This window comes from Oryx dammah, unplaced genomic scaffold, assembly GCF_014754425.2.
Source record: "Oryx dammah isolate SB20612 unplaced genomic scaffold, SCBI_Odam_1.1 HiC_scaffold_20, whole genome shotgun sequence".
NCBI lineage: Eukaryota > Metazoa > Chordata > Mammalia > Artiodactyla > Bovidae > Oryx > Oryx dammah.
This window is the reverse complement of record NW_024070204.1, coordinates 61,299,161-61,317,092: the sequence shown is the minus strand read 5'-3', so window position 1 is coordinate 61,317,092 and position 17,932 is coordinate 61,299,161. Positions and strand designations below refer to the sequence as shown.

At 41.8% G+C, this 17,932-nt stretch overlaps 1 protein-coding gene across 1 annotated transcript in view; it reads right to left on the bottom strand.

Moving 5' to 3' along the window:
- MCCC2 (methylcrotonoyl-CoA carboxylase 2) overlaps positions 1 to 17,932 on the bottom strand; it is a 79,861-nt gene that overhangs the window by 49,582 nt on the left and 12,347 nt on the right. Inside the window, exons 3-6 of the mRNA XM_040262685.1 lie at positions 13,842 to 13,926; positions 11,884 to 11,985; positions 8,207 to 8,334; positions 6,608 to 6,720 (exon numbers count right to left, since the gene is read on the bottom strand). Of these exons, the coding sequence (XP_040118619.1) occupies positions 6,608 to 6,720; positions 8,207 to 8,334; positions 11,884 to 11,985; positions 13,842 to 13,926 (428 nt within the window). The remainder of the gene's footprint in view (positions 1 to 6,607; positions 6,721 to 8,206; positions 8,335 to 11,883; positions 11,986 to 13,841; positions 13,927 to 17,932) is intronic.

Genomic DNA, 17,932 nt, shown 5'->3' with positions numbered 1-17,932 from the left:
AATCAGCAGGGAGAGCTAAGTGCACAGTGTCTAGATGGAGCCTAGGGTACCAGCAGGAAATCCATCCAAACAGAACCTTAAGGGTAAATAAGTGGGTGTGGAGGGCAGGCATGTCATAAAATTTTATACACCACTAAGGACAAGCTCCTAGGTGGGGCGGGAGGATTAAATGAAGAGAGGGGGAGGAGGAAACCAGTGGCCTAAAGACAGAGAACTTCTTCCCTGGTGGCTCAGCCAGTAAAGAATCTGCCTGCAATGAGGGAAACCCATGTTCAATCCCTGGTCCAGCAGAAATCCCCTGGATAAGGAAATGGCAACTCACTCCAGCATTCTTTTCTGGAGAATCCCATGGGCAGAGCAGCCTGGTGGGTCACGTGGGGACCCACAGTCCACGTGGTCACAAAGAGTTGGACACAACTGAGCAACTAACACACACACACACAAGGAGAACTTCAGGAAAGGGTAAAACGACAAAACCAACAGTCTGTGTGGTCTCAGGAATGAAGATACTGGGCCAAACCGTAAGAAGTCTGGAAGAAAAGCTTCATGGAACAGCAGAAGTTAGAAAAGATCCTTTTCTTTAGGCCTCATTTCTGGGGGTACTTGTTCTTTAAAAAAAAAAAATGGAGGGGAAGTCAACAAGATAGAACAGTGCTCACAAATATCTTGAGTTTTTCAGTAAAGCTTCAGTGCAGATAACCAGTTTAGCATTCATATATTGGGGAAAAGACTAGAAGAGGCACCATAGATGCTAGTGTATGATAACAATTAGATTTTTTTTAATTCAACAAGGTTCATAGAATATAGGGGTACTTCCCTGGTGGTCCATTGGCTAAGACTCCATGCTCCTAATACAGGGGGCCTGAGTTAGATCCCTGGTCAGGGAACCAGATCCCATACACCACAACTAAAAGATCCTGTATGCTGCAACTAAGACCCACGCAGTCAAATAAATAAATATTTATTTAAAAAAAAAAAAAAAAAAGAATACGGAAGGCAAACCTTAACCACAAACATCCTACTGGCATGAAATACAAAAAAAAAACAAATGTTAAGAGAAGGAGCTCAATTAAGGAAATACTGATGTTATAATTTTTAGGAAATACAGACTTTCCTCTTGGTCTAGCGGTTAAGAATCCACCTGCCAATAGAGGGAACGTGGGTTTGATCCCTGGTCGGAAAGATTTCATATGCCGTGGATCAGCTAAGCCCATGCGCCATAACTACTGAGTCCACACTCTAGAGCCTGTGCTCCACAACAAAAGAAGCTACGGCAACGAGAGGCCCTGGCGTGGCACAGCCCAACTGGAGAAGAGTCTCCACCTGCAGCAACTAGAGAACGCCCACACAGCAATGAAGACCCAGTGCAGTCAAAAATAAATAAATGAATAAAAATTTTAAAACGTTTTAGGAAACAAAAATTAAATACGCAAACTGAAGGCATTCAGTCAAATGCCTCAGACATACTATTTTATGATAAGCAGATAATTGCTTATTAAAAATATAGAAGGACACTTTTAATTGTAAAAAGACTCAGTTTTTAAAATACTCTTTAAGCTTCAGGTTCCACAGGAGCAGAGACTCTACCTAGTTTTACTCACCAGTGCAGGGCCTGGCTTAGAGTAGCTTCTCCATAAATATTTGCTGGATGTTGGTTGATGTATTATGTGGTTTCTACAGAAGCTACATGAACCAAAAGCCAGAGCACAGAAGAAGCATGCAAGGTGACAGAAGCCTACAGTGGGTTCAATGTCCACACTCTGGAACCTGTGAATGTGATCTTACTGGAGGGTGAAAGGGGTAGGCTGGGAGGGGTGTAGGGGGGAGGTCTTTGCAGATGTAATTAAGTTAAGGATCTTGAGATAAGATCATTCTGGATTACCCAGGGGTAATCCAGTGACAAGAGTCCTTATAAGGAGGACACAGAGCAGAAGGCCATGTGAAGACTGAGACAGAGACTGGAGTCATACGGCCACAAGCCAAGGGAACGCCTGGAGCCATCGAAACCCAAGGAGATGAAGAGTCTTTCTTAGAGCCTTGCGAAGCAGCGTGGCCCTGGTGCTACCTTGATTTCAGACATCTAGCCTCCAGAAATTTCTCCTAAAAGGCAAAAGATCACAATAAGGATTTCTTACCAGATAATGGATGGAAGGGCTGACTGTGTAAAAGTGAACAAAGTTGAAGTTTCTGTTTAGATAAAGCATAGAGGTAGGCAAGGTCATCACATAACAGTAACCTGCTAAGTCACTTAGCTGTGTCTGACTCTTTGCGACCCCATGGACTGTAGCCCACCAGGCTCCTCTGTCCATGAAGTTTTCCAAGCAAGAATACTGGAGTGGATTGCCATTTCCTTCTCCAGGGGACCTTTCTGGCCCCAGGGATCGAACTTGCGTCTCTTAGGTCTCCTGCATTGGCAAGAGGGTTCTTTACCACCAGCGCCACCTGGGAAGCTCACATAACAGTAACAGTAAAATATAGAATAAAAATAACAATACATTGTATTGGTAGAATATAAAGAAGAGATGTAATAATTGCAGGTGATGACTAATTAATTAGAGTATTAATAAAAATACTAAAAACTTAAGAAATTCAATGACAACAACAAAAGACCCAAAGGAATGGCAGCAGTATTATTAAATATTTCAAACATACAAAAAAAGATTAGAATAAAATAAATATTCTTTACCTAATACCCAGTCTCAATAAATCTTGACATTCGGCTAACTTTACTTCTGAATTTTTTTAAAAGAATAAAATATTTCAGATATAGTTGAAGGCTCTACAGACCTCCTACTGGTCTTTTTCTCCTCCCTCCCACCTCAAAAGTAACCACTGTTCTAAAGTTGAGTGTATCTTTCCCATGTACCTGTTTAGACACAAATAATAGATTATTTGATATATTTAATATCTGCATACAGAGCAACTGGTTATATACTTTTTTTTAACCCAACATATTCTTTGAGACTTATTTCTATTGATGCATACAATTCTAGTTTGTTCATTTTTTAAAATTAATTTTTAGTTGGAGGACACTTGCTTGACAATATTGTAATGGTTTCTGCAATTCATCAACATGAATCAGGCATAGGTTTACACATGTTCTCTCCTTTTTGAACCTCTCTCCTGTCTCCCACCCCACCCCACCCCTCTAGGTTGTCACAGAGCACTGGATTGAGCTCCCTGCATCATACAGCACATTTTCAGAGGCTATCTGATTTTACATGGTAATGTATATGTTTCAATGCTACTCTCTCAATTTGTCCCACCCTCTCCTTTCCACTGTGTCCACAAGTATGTCTGCATCTTCAGTACCGTCTTGCTGATAGGGTCATCAGTACCACCTTTCTCGATTCCGTATCTATATGTTAACATACAATATCTGTCTTTCTCTTTCTGACTTACTTCACTCTGTATAATAGGCTCTAGGTTCATCCACCTCATTAAAACTGACTCAAATGCATTCCTTTTTATGGCAGAGTAATATTTCACTGTATATATGCACCACAACTTTTTTATATATTCATCTGTCGATGAACATCTAGGTTGCTTCCATTTTCTAGCTATTGTAAATAGTGCTGTGATGAACATTGGAGTACATGTGCCTTTTTGAATTATGGTTTTCAGGGTATATATGCCCAGTAGTGGGATTGCTGGTAGTTTTATTCCTGATTTTTTAAAGAAATTTCCATACTGTTCACCATAGCAGCTATATTAATTTGCATTCCCACCAACAATGCAAGAGGGTTCCCTTTTCTCCACATCTTCTCCAGCATTTATTGTTTGAAGATGTTTTGATAATGGCCATTCGAAGTGGTGTGAGGTGATATCTTATTGTAGTTTTGATTTGCATTTCTTTAATAATGAGTGATATTGAGTATCTCTTCATGTGTTTATTAGCCATCTGTATGTCTTCTTTGGAGAGATATCTGTTTAGGTCCTCTGTCCACTTTTTGATTGGGTTGTTTGTTTTTCTGGTATTGAGTTGAATGAGCTGCTCATATATTTTAGAAATTAATCCTTTGTCAGTTGTTTCATTTGCTATTATTTTCTCCTATTGAGGGTTGTATTTTCACTTTGTTTATAGTCTCCTTCACTATGCAAAAGCTTTTAAGTTTAATTAGTTCCCACTTGTTTATTTTTGTTTTTATCTCCATTACTTCGGGAGGTGGGTCATAGAGGGTCTTGATCTGCCTATGCTTTCCTCTAAGAGTTTTATAATTTCTGGTCTTACATTTAGGTCTTTAATCCATAGTTCATTCATTTTAACAGCTGAAGATTATAACTCTCCCATGAACGGTCATTTACTGTGTTCTTTAATCTTTGTTATAAAAAATAATGCTACAAGTAACATTCTTATGCATGTCTCCTCATACATATACTAGAATTGCTCCAGAGTATCACCCTAAAATGGCAATTACTCAGTGTCCTTCCTTTTTAAAAACTCGTTTCCTTTGGAACTAACCTTTACTACAGCATAACAATATTCCCATATTTAGTAGATTAATCTGACTAGGCTTTCTGTGAAAAAAGACTAAATTGTGTATTGATCATCCTTTGTCTCTTTTTTCAGTTCTGTTTTTCTTTATAAAACTTATCACAGTTTGAAATTATTATGTACTTGAGATCGGTTCAAGATGGCAGAGTTCAAAGACTGTGCTCATCTTCTGCCAGAGCAGCAAAATCGCAACTAGCTGTTGAATAACCATCAACAGGAAAACATTGGAACCCACCAAAAAGAGATACCCCACATTCAAGGACAAAGGAGAAGCTACAACGAAATGGTAGGAAGGGCACAATCACCATAAAATCAAATGCTAATCTTGCGGGGTGGGTGAACCACAAACTGGAGAAAATAATACCAAAGACATTCTCGCACAGTTGTGAAGGTTCTGGACCCCACATCAGGCTCTCCAGCCTGGGGATCTTGCCCAGGGACTGGGAATCACCAGGGAATCTGACTTTGAAGGCCAGTGGGACTTGATTACAGGACCTCCACAGGACTGGGGGAAACAGAAACAAATCGATGTGTGCACCAGGTCCCAGAGGAAAGCAACACTGACCCTACAGGAGACTGAGTCAGACCTACCCGTGAGTGTGTGAGGGTCTCCTGCAGAGGCGTGGGTGGGCAGTGGCCTGCCACAGGGAGAAGGGCACTGGTAGCGGCAGCCCTGGGCGATGGGTCTCAGCATAAGTTCTCTTGGAACAGCCCTATCACAGAGCCTCAAGGGGCTTCCGAGGTGGCTAGTGGTAAAAGCCCATCTGTCTATGCAGGAGATTTAAGAGACACAGGTTTGATCCCTGGGTGGAAGATCTCCTGGAGGAGGAAATGGCAACCCACTCCCATACTCTTGCCTGGAGAATCCCACGGACAGAGGAGCCTGGCAGACTACAGTCCATAGGCTCACAGAGTTGGATATGACTAAAGTGACTTAGCGCACGCAGCACAGAGCCTCTAGACTCTAGGACTTGGTCAGGTCCAAGCCAAACAACTAACAGGGAGGGAGCACAGCCCCACCCATCAGCAGACAACTGTATTAAAGTTTTACTGAGCATGGCCCTGCCCACCAGAGTAAGAGACAGTTTTGCCCACAGCCAGTCCCTCCCATCAGGAAGCTTATATAAGCCTCTTATCCTCATCCACCAGAGGGCAGACAGAAGAAATAAGAACTACAATCCTAGCAGCCTCAGAACTAATACCACAATCACAGAAGGCTAACTAAAATGAAAAGAATAGGATTATGTCCCAGATGAAGGAACAAGATAAATCCCCAGAAAAACAACTAAACAAAGTAGAAACAGGCCACCTCCCAGAAAAAGAATTCAGAATAATGATAGTGAAGATGATACAGGATCTTGAAACAAGAATGGAGAAGATGCAAGAAAAGTTTCCAAAGACCTAGAAGAACTAAAGAACAGAGGTGAACAATATACTAGAAGGAACCAATAGCAGAATAACTGAGACAGAAGAATGGATAAGTGACCTGAAGACACAATGGTAGAAATCAATGCTGCAAAACAGAACATAGGAAAAAGAATGAAAAGAAATGAAGACAACCTAAGAGACCTCTGGGGCAACATTAAATGCACCAACATTCGTATTATATGGGTCCCAGAGGAGAAAGAGAAAGGACCTGAGACAATATTTGAAGAGATAATAGCTGAAAACTTCCCCAACATGGAAAAGGAAATAGTCAACCACGTCCAAGAAGCACAGAGTCCCAAGCAGGATAAACCAAAGGAGAAACACACCAAGACACATAGTAATCAAATGGATGAAAATTAAAGACAAAGATAAAATATTTAAAAGCAACAAGGGAAAAGACAGACAACATACAAGGGAAATCTCCTAAGGTTATCAGCTGACTTCTTGAAGACTAAATTGTGTATTAAATTCTCTTTTGGAACTTCCCTGGCATTCCAGTGGTTTGGATTCCATGCTCTCAATGCCAAGGGCCTGGGTTTAATCCCCAGTCAGGGAACTAAGACCCCATAAGCTGCATGGCATAGCCCCCAAAAAAGTAAAATTCTCTTTTAAGTCATCTCAGAATACCTGGTTAGCAAAGACATTTGATGCAAAAAGCAACATATCTCATTAATAAGAAATTACCTGTGTAATGCTTTTAGAAGACATAACTGCCTGATTGTAGAATATGCGGCCAAAGTGATCTCGATCTGGAAATACCTCTGCTTGTCGAGGTAAGTTTGCCCCTCCTGAGTCAACTGAAGACAGGGGAAATAACAGGTATAAGTACATCTCAATGAACAAAACATCCTATACACAGGAAGACTTGTCTCAATGATAATAGCACCAGTTCTTAATTACATTCACAAAAAAAAATTTGCTCTATCTTTCTAAACTTTTCTGCAGCCTCTTTCTCCAATCCTCCCACACAGCCCCCTAAATTGTATTGCTTTCTTCAAACATATTAGGCTCTCCTACCCCTATGCAAAATTCCACTTGAAATATTTAGGACATTCTCCGCTTTGAGGATTAGCCCCAGAAATCGCAAAAAAATCCTTAACCAGTTCAGCTGAAAATGGATCTCTCTCTCTCTCTCTTTTAAAACAATCCAAAAATTATCCACCGAATTCATGGGATAATTTTATCACACATCGCCTTCTGTTTCTCTTTTTACTGTAGATAACAGTGGTGGATAAGAATGTCAGCTGAATTCAAAACAGAATTTCATTACTTCACAGCTGTGTGACCACAGAAGCATTTCTGAGCCATTCTATGCCTCGGTTTCCCCACCTGTGAAATGAAGGGAACAGCAGTCTACCACAGGGTCGTTATCAGGATGGCATGAAATAGTGTATGCAAAGCACTTAGTCCAGCACATACTGTGAGTGTACAGAGTCAACGTTACAGAAAGCTTGCTAGTCTTATACCTATCAGTATGAGTCTTCTACTGATGGTTAATACATTATATCCTGTCTCCAATTCACTATGAGGAAGACAGACAACACAACACCCTTAACTGCATTCCCTACAGTATTGGCAACAGCACTTGCGAGCTGTAGGGTCCCATTTGTTGTTTTCTCTATGTGCAAAGCAGCTCACACTCTAAGTCAATCAGGTAAATTCACTTTCATAGGAAAAAGAAATCTCATCCGTGCCTGCTCAAATATTCACAGCAATGAACAACAGATACTGGTGTTTTGACAAACCAAGCTAATATCCAGGAAGTGCCAATTTTAAACTGCTTTGCTTTTATGTTCTTTTAAAAATATCCTTAAATTTAATTATTAATATATTTTAATTCCAAATATAAATTTACTTTCACTGAAAATTAAATTTCTTTAAATTATGTTTGCCCAAATTATGTACATACTCAAGCATTTAACCTAGAACCTGACACTCAAGAGACTCATTAGCTATTATTTTTTCATAGTTTGAATCCATTATGATGAATAGAAAAACAAAAATATATAGAAGAAAAAAACACCACTCATGTAGAGGAAAAAATAGCACACCCCAAAATAGTGTCAGGGATTCCTCCTCAGTAATGTTATAATGGGTAGTTCTTATTTACTTTTCCTCCCAGGGGTTTTAACAAAGAATAAGTATTTCTTTTGAAATTATGAGAGAAACCAATAGCTATTCTTGAAATGCCCACTGATAATGTCATATATATGTATATATATATAAACAATCTTTTACTTCTCTAGCTGAATAACAGTTTACTTTACAATTCTTATAACTTGCCCAAGTAAATGCAGGGTAGCCTGTTTTGCATTGCAATTTCTTGTGCTCGTAAGTGTTTCTTCACAGTCACTGGATAGTAGGTACCTCCTTTGACTGTGGCATCATTGGCAACAATCATGCATTCTACTCTGAAAGGCAGAAATTTCATTGGAGAGAGAATATGAGAGGTTTTTTTAAAGTAAAGACCAACTGCATCTCATTATAAGACACTCCCAATACAACCTGGCAATTTCTAGTATTAACACATATCACTAATTAGTAGGCAATCTTATGGTACAGGAGCTTTAATCACTGTTCATATATTCATTTATATAAAATGAATCACTTTTAATTAGTTTACAAACTCATATCTGATTTTTTTAAAGAATCATCACCCCACATTAGCAGAGAAAAACTAACAACCTAAGCCACATTTTGCAATGTTCTTTGAATGAAACAGTCCTAACATGATAAGATGACAATAACAACAAATCCAAGTCTCGAGATGAGAAAATCCCTCATGATAAACTTCAGAATTTCCTTTTAGGAAGGTAATTTTCAAAAAGCAAAACTGAGCCATCAAAAGTATTTATGTTTCATATTTTCAAAAGTTCTTCATGTTACTGCCATATGCTTTTCTATAAAACTAAAAGAAGTTAAAAATACAACATTTATCCTGCATAAAGTAACAATAAGTGCAAATTTTAAAATAGTATTTTTGAAAGCATATACTATAATGAGTCACCAGTCGTACCCTTTCTCACCAAAACCAGTTTGTCAGGTACCATGGATCCCAAGCAACTAGCAAGAAGCAGGAAAGTGAATGAAGAGGGCCAGCAGAGAGCCTTTTGAGTGCTGCCAGGAAAACCGAGGACTGGAGGCTCACTCGAAAATTAAGAGAAGTATGGTCTTCACAAAATTTAATCTTCTTTATATTTATGATGTTTTCGTTACCTCACTTTATATTCTCTAGAATTCTAAAAAATAACTTATTGAGTTCTTGTTGAACATGAACTAGAGAACAGCAACTGAGCCCACGACCTTAGGTAACGTTAAATTTCTTTTATTAGGGTATGTGGTTCCTCTCCTCTGAGTATCAATTTTATTCACTAGGTTATAGCAAGCATTTTCCCACATTATAATTAACATTTTATAGAGTGGGAAGTACATTTTTAATGACTTTAATATTAAATAAATCACTTCAAAAAGGAACTGAGGCTCTTGGCAGGTTGCTGGGCCATAACCCCACACCTCCAGAGTATGGTCACTCTTCCCTTTTCTGGGGGGGCTGCATTAGAAAAGCTTAAGAAGTTCTGGTGCAGGAAAGAGCCCAGGCTATGAAGTCAGGCAAAGGGAGGCTGAAATTCTGACTCTGTCACTTGCCTCTATCAACCTTGGACAAGAGACACTACTAGTAACTTTTACTTGTTGTATGGAAACATCACAGAATTTCCCTTGTGGTCCAGTGGTTTAAAAACCATCTTCCAATGCAGGGGACGTTGGTTCGATCCCTGGTCCGGGAGGATTCCACATGCCCCGGGATAACTAAATTCGTGTGCCACAACTACTAAACCCATGCTCTAGGGCATGCGAACCACAACCGTTGAGCCCCAGTGCCACAACTACTGAAGCCTGCACATCCTAGACATTGTGTTCTGCAACAGAGAACCCATCGCAGTAAGAAACCTGTGCATCACAACTGGAGAAAATAACCGCCGCTCACTGCAACTAGAGAAAGAGCACGTGCAGCAGTGAAGACCTAGTGCGGCACCCCGCTGCCAAAAAAACAAAACAAAAGCACAGACATAGTGCCGGATGAGAAGTAAAAGAAGTCCACAAAACATTATATTAGAGACTTCTCTGGTGGTCCAGTGGTTAAGAAGCCACGCCTCCACTGCATGGGGCACGGATTCGATCCCTGGTTGGGGAAATAAGATCTCGCGTGCCGCAAGGCACGGCTAAAATGAAAATACATACACTGTATTAGACACCTATTGATTTTGCCTATCCAGCATCTATTATATTGGCAACAAAACTGAACTTTCTTTCAGAAACTGCTTCTCTATTTTTAATCCATGTGGTTCTAGCAGGACTGACCCGGAAGTCCATCCATCTTCAGAGGTGAGCACAAGGACCACGCCTTTCTACTCAGGGTCCATGTGGCGGGTTCAGCGATGGGCCTGGCCCTAGGTCTGTGCCCTCAGGAACTCTCCTCTTACCACAGCTGCTAAGCTTATAGAGCAGAAGCTGGGGAAACCTACGGCCAGCTCTGGCTCAAGGCTTGAACAGACTGCCTAGGAACAAAACCAAAAACCAGCCTGGTGGCCTGGTGATGCTGTTTGAACTCCTAGATCTGGCTTGGCCCAAAATCAGTTAAGAGTCAACAAATCTTTTTTTATTTAAACTAGTTTAAACAGCTATCATCTGCTAGAGAAAGAGTGCTAACCATATTCAACCATATGATTATGTAAGAAAGGTCACTTTAACTATAGCGAAGTACTACTTTAGATGTTTTGAATAAGTGAATTCTTTTCCAGTCATACTCTCCAACACCAGAGCAGCTTCAGGGAAAAGACAAAATCTGTCTGGTCTTGGCCCCTGCCTCCATGGAATCTTGTGAGCTAAAGTGCACACTCAATATTGAGTCCTGGCTACTGACGTTCATAGCCTCAGAGAATGGGTGTCTGGGAAGAGCACTGATACAAAGTTTAAAATCTTCAGTGGAATGAAGCAAGGCTGTGTTCTGGTCCCTACCCCTCTGTCTCTTTTATTTATCACTGGGGCGTAAGGTTTAGGAGTTAAAGAAGGAAACGAGAAAGAAGCAACAATGGTGAACAACTATAGTCACACCTCCCGTGAAGGCACAAACCGTGGGGTGAAAGTGGAGGAACACACACGTCAATCAGAATCCGAGTCCAGTGCAACTGTATCAGGCTGCCTGATCTCGAAGTCAAGTTTTGCCAGTGGCTTGATCTTTGGCAAGTTATTTTAACACTCCAGGCAGTTTCCTTACCTGTAGAATGGTGATGATTATAATAGCACCCCTTCTCACAGGATTGTGGTGAAGATTAAGACAACTAGGCAATGGGAAGTGTTTATTGCAGTACAAAGAACGGTGACTACATGGTCAGTGTGAGAGCATACAAAAATACACACAAACAAATGTAATATCTAGGGATCAAGATGCTCTAAGTCTATGGTGGTCCTCAAAGGATAGCACTGGAGAATCCAGAGAGCTTGTTTAAATGCTGATTTCAGGGCTCTACTCCCTGAATATGACTTAGTACTTTTTGGGAAGACCTGACCATTGACACTTCTAACAAGTTCTCACGTGAGGCTGATGTTCCCTGGGGACCACACTCCGAGAACTACTCTAAGACAGCGGTTTTTTGCTCTAGATGTGCAAGAGATCACCTGCAGAGCCTTGGAAAACTACCCAAGTCAAGTCCAAACCCTGGAGATTCTGATTAAGAATGAAGGTTTGGATTGGGTCCCCAGGATCACCGCTTGGGGTTTTTCCCCTCAATTTCCATCCCTGAAGCTCCACAGATGAATCTAACACATCTGGGTAGGAAGCCTCAGATCTAAACAGTATCACTAGCATGACACTCACACACTCACATGCAACGGGTGAGTGCTGGATGTCCTGCCCTGCCTGCTTCCTGACCCATGGGGCTGAGCACGGTCAGAATACTCACCCGGACACTCTCCCAATGCCTGTAATAATGCCACCTGCGGGGACCTCCTCATCACCATACAACTGGTAACCTGCAAACTGTGATAATTCCAGGAATGGAGACCTGAACGGAAGAAAGGATGCTGCTTGAATCAATGTTTTCTTTTTTTTAAATCGTATTTGAATAGTTACATGTGGAAAATGAAAAGATTTTTTTTCTTTAATGGGTCAACGTTTCAAACACGTGTGTTGGATATAAAGTCTACAAAAAGAAGAATGTCTAAAACAAAGTCTAGTGGGAACACTAGGGGATTGACACAATACAGCCATACAAAGGAACACATTTATCTTTGAAGATACTGTACAGATGTACTTATTGATATAGAAGGAGAACCGCAGCTAACACTCACGTAGCTCTTAACCACGGGCCAGCCTCTCCTAGGAGCTTCGGAAATGCCAACTCATTCAGTCCTCAGAACTACCTTCTACTATAGAGCCTACTAGGATCCCCACTGACCCATGAGGGAACGGAAACACAGCGATGAGGTCAGTTGTCTGAGGTCACACAGCTACCAGTACATGGCAGAGCTGTTTTAATAAGCTCTTTAATAGGGGACCAAGCTCTTAACCACTGTTATTATTCTCTCACTTAAATGTTCAAGATACATTAAGGGCAGTGGGGGAGGGGGAGAAGGGGTTATAAAACACAAGATTCCATTTTTCTAAAACAAACAAACAAAAAAGTGTGTGACTCATTGGAAAAAACTTTGATGCTGGGAGGGATTGGGGGCAGGAGGAGAAGGGGACGACAGAGGATGAGATGGCTGGATGGCATCACTGACTCGATGGACACGAGTCTGAGTGAACTCCAGGAGTTGGTGATGGACAGGGAGGCCTGGCGTGCTGCGATTCATGGGGTCGCAAAGAGTCGGACACGACTGAGCAATAGTGTAGGTGTTAACAGTATATACACCAGGGTGTTAATCCACACTAGGTGTTAACGTTGTTTGTCTCCAGGCTGGGCCCGTGTGCGCATGTCTGCGGAAATGATACTTCTGAATCTTCATTTCTCTAACTGGTCCTGGCCCTTCCGCCCTCGAGCCCCAGAGTCTACTCACACCCGTGGCCAGGCCAGAATACCTTTTTAAAACATAAGTCAGGTAAGTCCTACCAAGTCTACCCGTTTCTTTCAGAGTAAAAGTCCAAACTCTGACACTACCCGCAAATGGGTTATGAAGTGACCCCATCTTCTGCTACTCCCCACTTCACCGAACCTCCACTCCCACGAGCTGGCCTCCCGGGCCCGGCGGCATATTGGCATCTGTGACCCACTCCCAGCTCCCACCGCAGAAACTTTGCACTGGCCGCTCCGTCCACCTGTGACGCTCTCTCCCCAGATATATACAGCCCATCTCTCCCCAGTCCTTCCAACCTTTGCTCAAATGTCACCACCTCAGCGAGGCCGAGCCTAACCACCTCATTTGAAACTACAACTTGCTCTTCATCTTTCTTTCTTGTAACGCTGGTCTACCTTTTCTTTTTTTCCCATGACACATATACCTTCTAACATACTATATAATTTGTGACATTTATCAATTATTTTCTCTCCTCCTGCTCCCCTGTAAGCTCCAGTAGGGCAAGGAACTTGGTCTGCTCTGTTCAGTGAGGCATTGCTAGCACCTAGAATAGCACCTGACGTTAAGCAGCCTCACAACAAACGCTTGTTGCTGAAGCTTAGGTAAGAACCAGAACTTAAAACCATTTATTTCACAAAACTTTCTAAGGTGGGAATTTCCTGGCGGTCCAATGGTTAGGACTCTGCACCTCACTGCCAAGGGCCTGGGTTCAATCCCTGGTTGGGGAACCAAGATCTCGAGAGCTGCACAGCACAGCCAAAAAAGAAAAAAAAAAAACAACAACAACTAAGAAAGCACCATGGAACAGAGGACACCCTGAGCCAACACCTGGGTATGTACCAACCCTGGGTCTAGAAGATTGTCAATTCTTTCTCTGGGTAACAGTTTTCCTCTTGATATGTGACGTGCTCTGGCTTTCTCACCACCTCCTGTGATTAAAAAAAAAACCATGATAGATGAGATGAATTCAATATAAGGTCTCCATTCAACTGAATACCAGAAAAACATATAACATTTAATGCAAAAAAGGAATTTTTAAAAAAATCAGTATAAGCCCACAGTATATTATACATTTTCTAAATTCAGCAGTAATTGCTTACGGAAATAATGCAATATGTTTCTGTGCATCTCACATACTGCAAATGCTGTCTCATCTCCACCACACTTATTACACCCATTATAAATATCTAGCACTGTACTATATGCTCTATGAAATCTGAAATGTTTCTAACATCATCTGTACCAGGTAAAAAGCATTTTCTGACTTCCATAATATACACAACAAATCTTAGCTAAAGGTGCCACTCTGTGTGCGTGCTAAGTCGCTTCAGTCGTGTCCGACTCTGCGACGCCGTGGACTGCAGCCTGCCAGGCTCCTCTGTCCCTGGGATTCTCCAGGCAAGAACACGGGAGTGGGCTGCCATTTCCTCCTCCAGGGGATCTTCCCGATCCAGGGATCGACACTGAGTCTCTTGTCTCCTGCGTTGGTGGGTGGGTGCTTTACCACTAGCGCCACCTGGGAAGGCAAGGTGCCACCAGTGACCCGTCACTTTTAAGGCCCTCAAACCGGAGGGAGCTGAACACATCATATAATAATTAGAACAGCCCCTTCGGGGACTTCCCTGAGGTCCCGTGGTTCAGACTTTGTGCTTCCACTGCAGGGGGCGTAGGCTAGATTCCTGGTTGGGGGAACTAAGACTGTGCATGCCACAGTCATGGGGCCAAAAAGAAAAAACCAGTCCCCTCTAGTTACTATCCTGACTCAGATTGTCTTCAGTGTTTCCCGACTTTGCCCCAGACAAAAGGAAATCACAGTGACTGAAGAGCTCGCTGGGGTAACCAACCCAAGGAGGCTGTTTGAGGTGAGGGGTGCACCGAGCCTCACCCAGCCTGAGAGCAGCCAGGCTCAGTACCTGGGGAATAGCCACACCCTACCCTCAGCAAACCACAGTAACCGAGCAGAACAGACCATCGTATTGCACCTTAATATCTTTACCTTCACTGCTGCCTAAGAATTCCATCTTAATAAACTCCTTGTCCACTGAAATGTTTAGCTATTTTTAAAAATGATTTGTTATTTTATGTGAGAAAATACATTCATACAGATTTCAAAGAAGCCTCCAAATAGCACAACTTTATTTTCAAATCAAGACTTTGCTGTATCTAAGGGGATGTTTTATTTTTTTCTAAAGAGGTAGAGGGCTTATTTCTAAGACTAAGCCTGCCTTAAGGTAACCAAGAAGAACATATCATACATCTAATCTTTTAAAAAGAGAATAATTCTGGGAGGGAAAGACTTACAAGATAGTATGAATTAAATCAAAGGGCTTTCCCTCCTTTCTCCCAGCCCCAGGGAATTCAGAGTTCCTAAGTGAGGTGTTGTGGCGGTAGGATAGAGCAGGGAACAGGAGGGTGACAAAGGGCAGAGGAAACTTCTAAGAGTGACATTTTCATCGTCTTGATGGCAGGGACAGTTTCACGGGTATATACATATGTCAAAACTCATCAAATTGCACACTTAAAATAGCAGTTTATCACATGCCAATTATACCTTAATAAAGTGTTTAAAAACAAATATTAAAGAAAACTGAACCTAAGGCACTACAAAGACCAGGCTTAGGTGAGGGTCTTTGGAGAGCTGAGGGACATATGGGTCCACTAACTGGCTAACAGTAAAAAGGGCAGCAGGGGAGGGAGAGATGAAAAAGACGTAAGAAAATAGACTTGTGGTGGTTTTTTTTTTTTAAGTACTTCAGTTCAGTTCAGTCACTCAGTTGTATCCGACTCTTTGCGACTCCATGAGCTGTAGCACGCCAGGCCTCCCTGTCCATCACCAACTCCCAGAGTTCACTCAAATTCACATCCATCGAGTGAGTGATGCCATCCAGCCATCTCATCCTCTGTCATCTCTTTCTCCTCCTGCCCCCAATCCCTCCCAGCATAAGGGTCTTTTCCAATGAGTCAACTCTTCGCATGAGGTGGCCAAAGTATTGGAGTTTCAGCTTTAGCATCAGTCCTTCCAAAGAACATCCAGGACTGATCTCCTTCAGAATGGACTGGTTGGATCTCCTTGCACTCCAAGGGACTCTCAAGAGTCTTCTCCAACACCACATTCAAAAGCATCAATTCTTCTGCACTCAGTTTTCTTTATAGTCCAACTCTCACATCCATACATAACTACTGGAAAAACCATAGCCTTGACTAGACGGACCTTGTTGGCAAAGTAATGTCTGCTTTTTAATATGTTGTCTAGGTTGGTCATAATTTTTCTTCCAAGGAGTAAGCGTCTTTTAATTTCATGGCTGCAGTCACCATATGCAGTGAATTTGGAGCCCCCCAAAAATAAAGTCTCCCAATGTTTCCCCATCTATTTCCCATGAAGTGATGGGATCAGACACCATGATCTTAGTTTTCTGAATGTTGAGCTTTAAGCCAACTTTTTCACTCTCCTCTTTCACTTTCATCAAGAGGCTTTTTAGTTCTTCTTCACTTTCTGCCATTAAGGTGGTGTTATCTGCATAACTGAGGTTATTGATATTTCTCCCGGCAATCTTGATTCCAGCTTGTGCTTCTTCCAGCTCAGCATTTCTCATGATGTACTCTGCATATTAAATAAGCAAGGTGACAATATACAGCCTTGACGTCCTCCTTTTCCTATTTGGAACCAGTCTGTTGTTCCATGTCCAGTTGTGACTGTTGCTTCCTGACCTGCATACAGATTTCTCAAGAGGCAGGTCAGGTGGTCTGGTATTCCCATCTCTCTCAGAATTTTCCACAGTTTATTGTGATCCACACAGTCAAAGGCTTTGGCATAGTCAATAAAGCAGAAATAGATGTTTTTCTGGAATGCTCATGCTTTTTGAATGATCCAGAGGATGTTGGCAATTTGATCTCTGGTTCCTCTGCCTTTTCTAAAACCAGCTTGAACGTCAGGGAGTTCACGGTTCACGTATTGCTGAAGCCTGGCTTGGAGAATTCTGAGCATGACTTTACTAGCGTGTGCTGCTGCTGCTTCTGCTAAGTTGCTTCAGTCATGTCCGACTCTGCGACCCCATCGAAGGTAGCCCGCCAGGCTCCCCCGTCCCTGGGATTCTCCAGGCAAGAATACTGGAATGGGTTGCCATTTCCTTCTCCTACTAGTGTGTGAGATGAGTGCAACTGTGTGGTAGTTTGAACATTCTTTGGAACTGCTTTTCTTTGGGATTGGAATGAAAACTGATCTTTTCCAGTCCTGTGGCCACTGCTGAGTTTTCCCAATTTGCTGGCATATTGAGTGCAGCACTTTCACAGCATCATCTTTCAGGATTTGAAATAGCTCAACTGGAATGCCATCACCTCCACTAGCTTTGTTTATAGTGATGCTTTCTAAGGCCCACTTGACTTCGCACTCTATGATGTCTGGCTCTAGGTGAGTGATCACATTATTGTGGTTATCTGGGTTATTAAGATCTTTTTTGTACAGTTCTTCTGTGTATTCTTGCCACCTTTTCTTAATATCTTCTGCTTCTGTTAGGTCCATACCATTTCTGTCCTTTATCGAGCCCATCTTTGCATCAAATGTTTCCTTGGTATCTCTAATTTTCTTAAAGAGATCTCTAGTCTTTCCCATTCTGTTGTTTTCCTCTATTTCTTTGCACTGATCGCTGAGGAAGCCTTTCTTATCTCTTCTTGCTATTCTTTGGAACTCTGCATTCAGATGCTTATATCTTTCCTTTTCTCCTTTGCTTTTCACCTCTCTTCTTTTCACAGCTATTTGTAAGGCCTCTCCAGACAGCCATTTTGCTTTTTTGCATTTCTTTTCCATGGGGATGGTCTTGATCCCTGTCTCCTGTACAATGTCACGAACCTTATTCCATAGTTCATCAGGCACTCTATCTATCAGATCTATTCTCTTAAATCTATTTCTCACTTCCACTGTATAATCACAGGGATTTG